General features: G+C 49.1%; 1 protein-coding gene across 5 annotated transcripts in view; it reads right to left on the reverse strand.

The window, feature by feature from the left end:
* The window catches only part of Drc1 (dynein regulatory complex subunit 1), a 32,094-nt gene extending 21,225 nt beyond the window's left edge, over window positions 1-10,869 (reverse strand). The window contains exons 1-3 of one of the 5 annotated variants that reach the window (XM_036171139.1): window positions 10,573-10,867; window positions 3,130-3,217; window positions 2,178-2,290 (exon numbers count right to left, since the gene is read on the reverse strand). In XM_036171139.1, the coding sequence (XP_036027032.1) occupies window positions 2,178-2,290; window positions 3,130-3,217; window positions 10,573-10,727 (356 nt within the window). In that variant the 5' untranslated portion in view covers window positions 10,728-10,867. Of the gene's footprint in view, window positions 1-2,177; window positions 2,291-3,129; window positions 3,218-10,572 lie in introns of all 5 variants that reach the window. The other 4 variants (XM_036171140.1, XM_036171141.1, XM_036171137.1 and 1 more) reach the window with 4 other exon arrangements.
* Between the last annotated feature and the right edge of the window lie 2,786 nt (window positions 10,870-13,655).

Here is a 13,655-nt window from a genome sequence, read left to right on the forward strand (position 1 = left end):
GGGCGTGTCTGTGAGGGCATGTCACGATTAGGTTAACCGAGGTGGGGAACCAGCTCTAAATATGGGCAGCACCCATGCATAGGCTAAAGGGTTGACGTCCGGGGCTGAGTCAGAAGGAGAAGCTGAGCTGAGCCCCAGCATTCATGTCCCTCAAGCTGCAGTGTGAGAGGCTGCTGCCTGGGGCGCCTGCTGACATGACACCCTTGTGAAGATGGACTGTGACCCCCAAACTGTGAGCCCAAAGAAGCCCTCCCTTCTCTGAGCTGATCCTGTCGGGCATCCTGTCAAAGCATCAGGACAAGTGACCCAGAGAAAACCGCTTCTTCATAAACGCCAACCCTGATTTTAAAAACAAGGCAATGTTCAAGCACCTCCACGCATTTGCATGAAGCCAGCTGGGCTGGGCAAGGTGGTGACATATTTAGGATCATTACATCTTAGCTTCAAACCCTGACCTTACTGTGAGTAGACTCAAGACAAATCACGGAACCTCCACACGCCTCCCTTTCCTCCTCTGTACCATGCAGAGGATGAAACACCTACCCTGGCAACCTTGTGGACCTGTTGTTAGGACACTGTTTGGGGGCTCAGTGTCTGGCAACCGCTTCACAAGCTTTACCTAGATTCTTTTTGTTGGGAGTCCAGGCTGGCCTGCAACTCAGTAGGTACCCCTGAGTGGCTTCAAAAATTGAGGTTATTCTCGGACCTCAACTTTCCAGTACTGAGATGAATACAACCATGACTTCCACACCCAGCTCTTAAATTCTTATATATGCTGTCATTAACAGCATAGCCTCGGGTGTCCCCTTCCAACATCAGTAACAAAGTCAGGAGTGCCTCTTGGAGATTCCAAAGAGACCCACGCTAAGGATGAGGTAGAGGGGTTGGGGATTTAGCTCAGTGTTAGAGCACTCGCCTAGCAAGTACAAGGCCCTGGGTTCGGTCCTCAGCTCCAAAGAAAAAAGAAAAAAGAAAAGGATGAGGTAGAGAAGACACCATCAGAGCTGAGGCCGGAGCACTTCTGAAAATGGGAGCTAGGACCACATCAATGAATGCCTATAACTCTATAAAACTGTCACCAAAAAAGGGCACAAATCTCTTTAATGACAGGAGCCACAACATAAATATCCTATGATCACATCCCCTACCTCCAACTGTCCAAGGTAGGTCAGGGTACCCATTACAATTTTTCTTTTCTTTTCTAAAACACGCTGCCATATATGTACATAACACCGGGCTACCTGTGGGTCTGGTCATTTAATTGATTCAAATATAGAGCTTCTTGGTTGATTTTTCCCCTCTCCTCCGCCCTCCAAATCTTCACAGAGCTCTAAATGCCAGCCACAGTGACGTCTTCTTTCAGCATGACTTCAGGTAACAACAGTCCTGTATGCCAGACTGCAGGAAGCAAGCCACACTGTTTTCCAAGGTGTTTAGCAGGATCAGAGAAGCCTGGATAAGAAGAAGGAACCCCAGTGCACAAGAACACTTCGTATCTATGCCATGCCTCCTCTGATCCCGTCGTCGCTTCTGCAGATGCAACACTAGGGGGCACTCCAAGCCCAGGTTTCTATCAATTCTGCGGCAGCTCCAGCGCCATAAAAAAAGAAGTTTGCTGGCAGAGGCGGGTGTTGACTTCAGGTGAATGAATGTACACCCCCGTGGTCACCCCGGGCTTCGTCAGCAACTCCTACTCAACAAGCTGCACCTGCAAGAGTCATTCTCTACCGCTGGCTGCATCTGGGCCACGCCTGCCACTCCCGGGCCCGTGCTGAGATTGCAAACCTCTGCCTGAAACGCCTTCTCAACAGCCAGAAACCCTACTTGGCCTTTGCAGCCCAACCTAAAAGCCTGCTGAGTTTCCTCTGACCGCCGCAGAGAAACCCTATACGCCTCCTTGCGTGACTTCCTACGGTTCTTTACACGCATCTCAATTCCAGAACAAAATCCGTGTTGCTCAAGGGAGTGAGTGGTGTGCCCCTTTCAGCACCCCCACACAGCTTGAGCCACTTGAGGAAGGAAGAAGACAGCGAGGTGGGGAAAGAAGGAAGGTGGAGTCGTGGGAAGCGGGTAGGAGATTTCATGAGAGACTAAGTTGGACAGATTTTCCTTCCGAGGACTCAAAAGAACCTCAGGGCCGGCACGTCGGCAGTGCGCAAGCGCGGTCGATGCCTCACCTCTGACGCTTAATCTCCTCTTCTTCCACCCTCCTGTGGATCTCTCGGATGTCCGTAGCCACCTGGATATTTGTCACCAACTCAGTACCACAGAGCAGCAGTTTCGTCAGTTTCTGAAAAACGAAGAGATGAGAATCTGTAAAGCAAGAACATTCTGTAAAGAATTTAAGAGGGCCGATGGCATGGCTCACTGGGCTAAGGGGCCTTGCTGCCAAAAACCAGATTAACCTGAGTTCAACCCACAAGACCTGCACTGTAGAACCGACTCCCACAAACTGTCCTCTGACTGCACATACACCCCAGGCACATAAAATAAGTAAAATGTAATTATATGTTTAAAAAAATTAAAAGCCGGGCGGTGGTGGCATATGCCTTTAATCCCAGCACTCGGGAGGCAGAGGCAGGTGGATCTTTGTGAGTTCGAGGCCAGCCTGGTCTACAGAGTGAGTTTCAGGAAAGGCACAAAGCTACACAGAGAAGCCCTGTCTCGAAAAACCAAAAATTAATTAATTAAGGCTGGGTGTGGTAGTGCACGCCTTTATTCCTAGAACTCAGGAGGTTGAGACAGGTATCTTTTTTTTTTTAAGGCCAACCAGTTCTACACAGCAAATTCCAAGCCAGCTTGCTTTGGGGTCGCTTGTCTCTGCTGCCCCACCCACTCAGTATTTACACGGGTTCTGGAGATCTGAAGCTTTCTCTGTTTTTGAGACAGGCTCACACTGTATTCTAGGCCAGTCTTTAACACATAGCAATCTCCTGCCCCAGTGTCCTGGATGCTGGTGGTACTACAGACATGTGCCACCTTTCCTGACAAGAACCCACAATCTGAAAGCTCACTCCTAGGGGGTGGGGACCAACCCTCCCCACAGGGCAGACTCCAGATCTGCCCCGGCAGCAACACAGAAGGTGTAGTTGCCTCCTGCCAAGGGACTCGGCTGTCGCCAGCTCTTACCAGTCTGCTCTCTTCTTTCTGCTTGTAGCTCTTGCTCTGCTCCTCCTCACTCTCCTTCTTCCCATCTAGATACTCTCCCAAGGCTTCCCTGCAGACAAAGACACCAAAGCAGGAGGGTGCTGTTACCGTGAGTGTTCGCTCTGTCTTTAAACGCTTCATAGAACCCAAGACAGCCCACTTGGATTTTTTTTTTCGTTTCTTTTTCTTTTCTTTCTTTTCTTTCTTTTCTTTTCTTTTTTTTGGACACCGGGTCTCATTTTGTAACCCCTAGCTGGCCTGAAACTCCATATGTAAACCAGGCTGGCCTTGAACTTTAAGAGATCCACCTGTCTCTGATCCCAAATGCTGGGGTTGCAGACATGAGTTATCACACCAGACTTAGATATATTTTTAAATAATAAGACTAGAGATGTGGCTCAGTGGTAAAAGCTTGCCTAACAAGAGCAGAGCCCTGGGTTCGATCACTAGCCCCAGAATCTCAGAAAAAAATAAGTCACCATACATACAATGATAATAAAAACAGTGGGAGCATTTACATACTGAGTTCTAAGACAGCCAGGGTTATGTAGAGAGACTGTCTCAAAACAACAGGCGGTGGTGACGAAGGCCTTTGATCCCAGCACTTGGGAGGCAGAGGCAGGCAGATCTCTTAAGTTCGAGGCCAGCCTGGTCTACACAGTGAAACCCTGTCTCAAAAAACAAAAAGCAAAAACAACAAAAAACCCCACACTAGAAGCAAATGTAAGAGAGTGGAGAACCTTAGTATACCAAGCCCATCTTTGAATAAACCCAGTCAGATGAAAAAGACTTGAGGGCTATCAATGGCCTTGATGGGGGGAGCTGTCAGTTTATGGAATCTGGAATCACCTGGGAGATGGGAGTCTGGACTGTACATGGAGTTTGTCTTGACAGAATAGTTGAAATGGGAAGACTCACCACCCATCAACCCTGACCAGGCCCCTTCCCTGCTGTGAACCATGAGCTGAAATAAACTCCCCGGAGAGTTGCCTTTGACACAGCAGCAGGAAAAGTGACCAAGACGGTGCCTGGTGGCTGGCACATCTCTGTACCATTTGTCTACATGATGACCGGCAGGTGTGGATTTCAGCTAATGCCACTTTTCACCGTTCTGACCTTCCTGTTCTCTGAATCGGTCCCTAAAGCTTTGCCTTGGAAGGGGTTGGGGATTTAGCTCAGTGGTAGAGTGCTTGCCTAGCAAGTGCTGGGGGAGAGGGAGGCCGCTTACTTTGGGTTCCAGGAGGGAACAGATCTGCATGGTAAACAGCCTTTGACGAGAATTAAAACCAGCCCAGGGCAGCGAAGACTTCCTTATCTCTGGCAAGCTCTGCCTCACAGGTCCTGAGATATGGTCAACCAGGAAAACCATAGCCTGAGAGCTAGGCCAGGGACAGATTTCTCATTGGCATTCACTCTCCAGTGCGGCCACATTAAGAGTGAATTCCTTTCCTGCCTTTAGTTGGCCTTTCCAATGGGTAGCTGGACCTGGACCTTTGGGACCCCTCAGCCTAGACCCCTAGGAATCCAGTTACATCCTGTCTTAGTTGGGTTTTCTATTGCTGGGATGAAACACTGTAACCAAAAAGCAAATTGGGGGAGGAAAGGGTTTACATGGCTTGAACTTCTGTGTCACTGTCCATCATCAAAGGGAGTCAGGACAGGAACTCATGCAGAGCAGGAACCTGGAGGCAGGAGCTGATGCAGAGGTCCTGGAGAAATGCTGCTTACTGACTTGCTCTTCATATTCAGCCTGCTTCCTTATAGAACCCAGGACCACCAGTCCAGGGGTGGCCCCACCCACAATGGAATCCTTAATTAAGAAAATGCCCTACAGGTTTGCCTACAGCCCAATCTTAAGGAGATATTTTTTTCCCTTTTCCTTTTCTTTTTCTTTTCTTTTTTTTTTTTTTTTTTTTTTTTTTTTTTTTTTTTTTTTTTTTTTTTTTTGGTTTTTCGAGACAGGTTTTCTCTGTGTATAGTTTTGGTGCCTGTCCTGGATCTCACTCTGTAGCCCAGGCTGGCCTTGAACTCACAGAGATACACCTGCCTCTGCCTCCGGAGTTCTGGGATTAAAGGGGTGTGCCACCACCGCCCGGCTTATTTTTATTTTTTAATGATGTATATGTGTATGTGTTGGGGGAGGGGGTATGTGCAGGTGCAGATGTAGGTGCCCATGGCGTCCAGAAGAGGGCGGTGAATCCCCTGGAGCTGGCATTTCAGGCCATCAGGAGACACCCAATGTGGATGAGGGATGCTGGGAGCCAACCGCTGGTCCTGTGCAAGGGCAGTATGCGTGCACTCTCAGCCACTGGGCTGTCTCTCCAGTCCCAACAGCTTACTTAAGTAACTCACACAACAGTGATCTAAGGAGCTGCGCAGCCCTCGAGTGTATGAGAGCAGAGCATGGTGGCTCTGGCCTGTAATCCAGTGCTCTACAGGCCAAGGCAGAGAGGGTTGTGAGTTTAAGGCCAGCCACCTGGGCTACATAGTGGGGCTCCATCTCAAAAAAGGAAGAAAAAAATTTAAAACGCCAGCTGAGGTAGGCACTGTGACCAACACCTATGATTCCTGCTATCTGGAAGATGCAGAATGGGGGGGGGGGGGGGGGAAGCCGGAAGGGCCTCCCTCACTCCCAAGTCACAAGTAATCATAAGGGCTCCTGAGTGGCTTTAGGAAGGAAGCTGTCAGGGTTCCAGCATTCATTAGGAAACAAGGAGATCCCTTCACTGGCCTCAGCTCCACCCACTCTGTTCAAAGTCTGCTGCAGCCCATTTTTGAGATCAGAGAGCTGAGAGCCCCCCCCCTCCCAGAGTCTTACCCAAATCCTTCTCATCCTCTCGCTCAGTTTCCTGATCTGAATTTACCCTTTGCTAATTGTTCCCTTCTGCTAGGACGCTGCCAGGCTAACTTACCTGTCTGTATCCCCAGCCCCATCTCAAACTTCCTACACTGGCCATCAATCAATTAATTAATAACCAACTCTGTCTAAATACTTCCAGCTCATCCCTGGAACAAAGATCAGGGGTTCAGAAAGGAAAGTGACCGATATAAAGTGTCACCACGTTTCTGTTTCAATCCTTTTCGGCTTTAATCCATCCGTTTTGACCTCTGGGGCATTGTGCTGGCCAATACGGTGGTCACTGGCCACACACCACTAATAGGCCCTTGAAATGAGGTGAGACTAAAATGTGCCCTGAGTTTAACACACTACAGGGCTGGAGAGATGGCTCAGTGGCTAAGAACACTTGTTCTGGCTGAGGGCTTGGGTTCAGATCTCAGTACCCACAGGCCTCGAAATCAGTCACGAGTCTAGTCCCAGGGATCTGATGCCCTGATCTTACCAGGCACAAGGCATGCACGTGGTACACATGCATTCATGCAGGCAAAACCATCGTGCTGTGGAGTAATCCTCTTGCACACTGTAAAGATTTGTCACTCGAATTGGTTTAATAAAACACAGCTGCAGGAAGTATAGGCTGGCGACCAAACTAAGGATGATGGTAAGGAGAAGGGCAGAGTCAGGAGTTGCCAGCCAGATGCAGAGGGAGCGGGAGATGAATGTGCCATGCTAATAAAGGTACTGCCACGTGGCAGAGCGTAAATAAGGAACATGGGTTAACTTAAAACATAAGAGTTAGTTCGTAATAAGCCTGAACTATTGGCCGAGCATTTATAATTTGTACTAAGCCTGAGTCAATTATTTGGGGAGCAGCAGGTATATGGGAACAGGCAAGGGGAGGGGAATGGACCAGGAAACATCCATTTACACCATCATATAACATAACATAAAATAAAGAAATCTGAAAACAAAAACCATCCACCAGAGGCTGGGAAAATAGAAACTTTGAACCTCCGGCCTCCAGCCCCCACAGGAAGCTGGGCATGGCCATCCTCTGATGTCCCATTTTGTTGTGTTGTTTTCTTTGGGATAGGCCCTCCTTATGTAGCTCAGGATGGCCTGGAACTCTTGATCCATCTGCTTCAGTTTCCTGAGTCATGGAGTTACTGGCATGGACCACAGCACCTGGCTCATCTTCTTCACCCTGGGAGCTTGTGGGCACTTCTCTCCTTTGGAATGCCCTTCCCTCCCTCCGTCTCTCCGTCCCTCCCTTCTTCTTCTTCTTTTCTTTCCCTTCCCCTCCTCTCCCCTCCACTCCGGTTCTTCCTTTCTGTGCTGGGAATTGGCACATGATTGGTCACTAAGCTACACCCTCTCCTTACCTGGAGTAGACCTATTTCCTCCATCGTGCTGAACGGTTTCTTTATGATCATGGTTTTATTTTATGTTAAAGGGTGTTTTGCCTGCATGTATGTCTGTGTACCAGGGGCCTGCACAGTACCCACAGAATCCAGAAGAGGGCATTGGATGCCCTGGACCTGGAGTTAGAGACAGTTGTGACCCGCCATGGGGGTTAAAAATCAAACCCAGGTCCTCGGAAAGAACAGTCACTGCTCTTAACTGCTGAGCCATTTCTCTAGGCTTCTGTAGTGTTTTGTTTTGTCTTGTTTTGACACAGGATCTCACTATGTAGCCCTGGCTGGCCTAGAACTCCCTGATTTGACAGAACTGGCCCTGAACTCAGAGATACCCGCCTGTCTCTGCCTCCTGAGTGCTGGGGTTGTAGGCATGCGCCACCACACTGCTGACAACTATTTTTGTTTGTTTGTTTTTTATGTTTTTTGAGACAGGGTTTCTCTGTGTAGCCCTGATTGTCCTGGAACTCGCTTTGTAGCCCAGGCTGGCCTTGAACTCACAGAGATCCACCTGCCTCTGCCTCCTGAGTGCTGAGATTAAAGGCGTGCGCCACCACATGGGGCTGACAACTATCTTTTTAATAAAATCTTATTTATCTATTCATTTGTGTGTGTGTGTGTGTGTGTGTGTGTGTGTGTGCTCAAACTATGGCACACTTCTGGAGGTCAGAGGACAACTCTCAAAAGTTGGCTCCTGCCTTCTACTTTAATTGAGACAAGGGAAAATAAAGCTAGATTCTCCAAAGGGGTGTGTGGAGGGTCATGTTAGTTATACACACATACAAGGATGTGATTATACAAATTCTCCCAATTCAGGGACAATAAAGAGCATTTAGAATTATTTCACTCTGAATACCCATCACTCAGAAACTTGAAATATGCTGCTACCATAAAGTAGAAAAAAATTAATTTTAATATTATGACAAATATGCCAGATGTGCTAGCATCCAGTGTCTGCAGCACTTGGGAGGCTGAGACAGGAGAATTTCAGGGACTTCATTATCATTACCTAGAACAGACTCCCCTACCTCAAAGGTATTACCAATGCATTATGTATCCACTAACAAAGAGAACTGGGACAAGGGTGGGCCTTGACCATGAACCTCTGCCTAATGGTCCACATGGGCCACTTCTGTGGGCTGATTCTTTGGCTACTCAAGATTACTAAAAGATTCCGGGCGGTGATGGCGCACACCTTTAATCCCAGCACTCGGGAGGCAGAGCCAGGCGGATCTCTGTGAGTTGGAGGCCAGCCTGGGATACCAAGCGGGTTCCAGGAAAGGTGCAAAGCTACACAGAGAAACCCTGTCTCAAAAAACCAAAAAAAAAAAAAAAAAAAAAAAATTACTAAAAGACAATTCTCTCCTCAACCTGAGACCCACTTCCAAATGCCTACAGGACTTCTCAGTGTTAATATCTTACAATGTTCAACTTCACCTAACTTCAAAACCCAGTCTCTGATGTCTGGCCTGGCTGTCCCACCAGCGTCTCGCCATCACCCTAGGAACAGACGCCGCCACGGGCTGCCCCCTACGCTTCACCATCTTCCTCTCAAACAGCCAATCCGGAACGTCCATCAGTCTCAGCTCTGTCCTGAGTCCAGTGCTCCTCTCTAAACCACCACCATGAAGAGTCCAGGTCGATCCAGAGCCTCCCCAGAACCAGAGCCCCTGCCTCCTGCCCTGTCTCCTCAGTGATACCTTTGACCCCTCACCCCAGTCCCCAAGAAGCAAGTAGAGCCATTAGGAGGCAAAAGTACCACTCTTCCCATGGAGAAAGCAGCCTTTATTTTGTTGAGACACTATCGTACACCGTTACCATAGCCAATAAATGTCTTCATATATCCTAGCTAGTTCTTTCTGGGGCTTCAGGCCGCCCTGTCTAGCGGCCTGTCTTTAGGTCCCACACCCATTACTCGTATCCTCTCCTCCTCACTGTCCTTGTCACAGCTCCCAAAGTGGCACTCACTCCCTTTGTTCACTCTACGTGTCCTCTCTCCCCCATTAGGGCCTAAACTTCCTGTGGGAATTTTGTCTTGTATGTCACCGAATCCCCAGTATCAATGTCAAGGCCAGAGTGACAGCCAAAAGCATGATCCACAGACAGCTTTGGAGACGGTTAAATTCAGCACTATTTGGAGCCCAACCGAAGGGCAGACGAGAGTCCAGTTCATCTGTTGGCCAAAAAAAGCAGCCACAGACACACTGGGAATGCTCCTGCCTTGCCCCGTTCCTGAACCAATACCAGTTCTCACCCCAGAACCTATTAACTAATGAGGTGGCCGGGTTCCCAGGAGGAAGAACCTGGAAGACAGTGGTAAACACACACTGTACTGATGCCTGTACCCCCCCCCCCACCCCCCACCCAGGACTGGTGGATCTCAGGGAACTGACAGGAAGCAAAGAGGTCTACCCAGACAGTTTTAGGACAATTAAAACAAGATCTGAGTTATCACCGATACCTAGCGACCCAAACCCTCATCATGGCCTTACCCAGCTAGGATGAAGGCACACGGGCACCAACATCGTATGCTTCTGCCGGATCTGTACACTCAGCCAATGGTCATTTTTCTGCTCACCCAAAGTAAAAATGGAATGGACTACTTAGCAGTTGAACAGCTGCCACATTAAGTCTAGGTAAGAGTTGTCACAGCGTGGGAGCCAAACGGTTGTCCCTTCTGATAAAGACTTCGGAGCCAAGGGGGCTCCCCTCACACCTCCTAACTCACGGGTCTGGCCCTCGAAATACCGGGATGGATTCTAGAAAATGATGATCAATTTCTGCAAGCACAAACAAGTAGCTATCCTGATCTTTGCTACACTACATCAGCATGATGTAGGGGCCCGCCAGTGTGGCCACTAATCGAAATGAAAACGTTTACTTTCTTTTGAGGTGACAAGGCCTTACTATGTAGACCAGGCCTCCAAAAAGGTCTGCCTGTCTCTGCCTCCTTAATCCTCTGGGATTAAAGGCATGAGCCACTACACCTAGCTGGCCCAAAACTCACTGCTTGAATGTTCTGGAAGAAAAAGGTTCCTGCTCACACTTAGAGCACACCCACCCTTCACTGCAGGGCCTCCATCCAGCCCGCACTGTGGTCAAGGTTCCCCGCCACCCCTGCTCACCGCCACCCTGCTCACCGCCTCCCCTGCTCACCGCCACCCTGCTCACCGCCTCCGGGCTTCCTGGCGAGCAGCGATGCGCAGGCGCCTGGCCTGGATGCGCTCCTGCGGGTTATCCGAATGCACCGAGGGCCCGTGAATCGGGGCAGCTAAGTTTTCTTCCCCATTCTGCTCTATGACCCCAAGGTTTCCTGACGGATTCATGGCAGCGGCCTCCCGCCCACTGGCAGCTCCGCCTGGACCCGCAGCCGCTCGGTTGCTAGGAACAAGCCGTTGCCAGGGGAAGGCAGTCACCTGACCCCACAGCTGGAGTTAACAGTGCGTGCGCTGCTGGCGCAGCCCTTCCGGTCCTCACCAAGTTTTGTACGTTTGTATCCCAGCTATTCAACCCTTGCCTGAAATTAGTTTGCATCAGGCTGGCTTGTCTTGTCCCCACGATGGCAGCTGGCACCTCATCACTTCCTGACTCGAATGACCAAAAGTCATCATCCACTGACTAAATGAATATTTCTAAAATGCACATTCCTCCAATGTAACTGAGTACCTGCTGCATGAAAAGCATTGTGCTCTAGCTAAGGATAGTGCGTCCTTTCCTCCAGCAGAGTGTAGAGGCCCCTGCGTTTTTTCGGAAGTGTGAACCCAGTGCGAACATCCGTCACCTGCCGTCAGGAGCAGGAGAATGGTTTGACAGAGAAAAAAAAAAAAACCAAGACACCACAGCTCTCCCAAAGCAGCAGTCTGCAGAAAAACATTATTGCTTAGTCACAGCGTGTCCCCTTGCCAACAAAAATAATGTTCCCGGGCCGCAGAGATGGCTCAGCAGGTGATGTCTCTTGCCAAGGAGACTGACCACCTGAGTTCAATCCTTCGGACCCACACTGTGGAAAAAGAACCAGTTCTGACAAGCTGTCCTGTGACCTTCCTTCACAGGCTGCACTGGCACTGGAGCACGCAAACATACGTGTAAAATTTTTCTTTAAATGTTCTCATTAAGAATTAAAACCATGCATGTGGGCTTGTGATCCAGAACAGTGGTAAAGGGCTTGTCCACTTTACCAGCAAGTGAGTAGATAGGTTGGAGCCCCGGGGATAGGACGCACAAAACAAAATAAAACCGCCACCCCTGTAATTGCAGCACTCAGAAGACTACATACTGAGTTCCGAGCCATCCTGGGCTACAGAATGAGACCCTATCTCTAAATTTTTATTAAGCCCCCCCCAGAGAGAGAGAGAGAGAGAGAGAGAGAGAGAGAGAGAGAGAGAGAATGAATGAATGAATTAAAACTCCTTTTACCTAGACATGGTGGTTCACAATCAGCCCTCTGGGAGGCTGAGGCAGGTCAGCCAGGGCTACATTGCAAGACACTACCCCAAAAGCAAACCAGCCAAAGAAAGTTTTATTTTTATAGCGGTGGAGATTGAACCGAGGGGCTCACACACGCTACACGAGGGCTGTGGCTGCAATGATGTCCCCACTCCTTACAGCCTCTTATGCTAAACTACCAGTGTCGTTTTGACTGGGCCTCTCACCCCATCAGCCCACGGACAGCAAAAGAAAGTTAGTAGAACGCAGACGTTAATCCTGGACCTGCCCTGCCGCCTTGGATGAATCGCAATTCTTTGAAGGCTATTTCCTCAGCTACCAAGGAAGTATGTAGGGTCTTGTCTACATTACGTAAAGGTCAAGCCATGGAGATAGGTCCTCGGTGAACAAGCCCCGCCGAGAGGCAAGCTGGGACATTTTTTTTTCTATTAATGCATTTTAAGTATCAGTTTTTCCAAATCTGGAAGTGGTGAGAACAGGGGCAGCTGCTTCTGTGATTTAGGGCCATCTACTAAAGCTTTCTCCTTTGTTGTAAGCTCAGGCATTAAACTCTCCTAGGGGCCGAGGCTCCATCGGGTTCTGGTTCGTGCTTCCGACATTCATGATGTAATGTGTCTGTGTGTGTTTGTACATGTATTTGGTTAGCTGGGGCTGTGAGTAGAACACCACGAGACAGTCAATGGGAATGAGCTGCTAGCCAAGAGGCAATCGAGGACAAAGGCACCATAAAATTCCAAGACGTGGGAGACAGAGGGAGGACAATCAGAAGTTCAAGGTCATTCTCAGCAATATAGTATAGGGGACCAGCCTGGGCTACAAGAGACCCTGTCTCAAAACAAAAACAAACAAACAAAAAACAGGTGTAGTGGTGCATGTCTTTAATCTGTATAGTGGGGAAAAAAGAAAAAAAAAAGCCCATGACAGGTAAGCATGATGGGTGATGGACAGCCCTGATGACGTCCAGGTATCAGACTAGTTTCTTGTGTGGGAAAGCACTGACTCCATTTTTCTGTTGTGTGGCTACTGTCCGCTCTTAGAGCTCACTCCTTTCTTCTTCATAGCTGGGACAACTGTTTAAAAAGGGAAGTTGAACGTAGTTTAGTGATATTACACTTGCCTAGTATGGGCGAGGCTCTGGGCTCGACCCCAGCATCTCAAACAAGCAAAACGCCACCATGCAGCCCGAGAGACTGCTCAGCTATGGAGAACACTCGCTCTTCCAGAGGACCCGAGTTTAGTTACACCCAACTGCCTGTAACTCTAGCTCCACAGGTCCTGACACCTCCTTCTGGCTTCCTCTGGCATCCTCCCTCTTACACACACACACACACACACACACACACACACACACACACAGACACACACGCACGCACGCACGCACGCACGCGCATACGCACACATCTTCAAAACAAAAACAAGCAAATGCCTAAACGTTCTTTGCAGGCAGGTGATTCCCAGCATCTGCTAGAGACTCCCATCTAGAGGGACCCATAACCACAGCAAAGGCTACGGGGCTAGTCTTTCTTGGCTCAGTCCACTCCCTGACCAGCTGTTCTTGGCTAATCTCAATTATGTAATAAGCCTTGTTGTTTGTTTGGGGTGGTTTTGTTGCCTTCAGACACATATCACTTTGCAGCCCAGGCTAGCCTGGAGCTCACTGTGTGGCAACCTCCCCAAGTACTAGGATTACAGAGTAAAAGCCACGATGTCTGTGCTGCTTTTCATGGGTGTGAGGAACAAATGTCACAAATGACACTGGGAAGGCCTGTTACAGGACAGTCTGCCAGGTTTATCAACATCTCAAATTA

This window comes from Onychomys torridus, chromosome 21 (genome assembly GCF_903995425.1).
Source record: "Onychomys torridus chromosome 21, mOncTor1.1, whole genome shotgun sequence".
Taxonomy (NCBI): domain Eukaryota; kingdom Metazoa; phylum Chordata; class Mammalia; order Rodentia; family Cricetidae; genus Onychomys; species Onychomys torridus.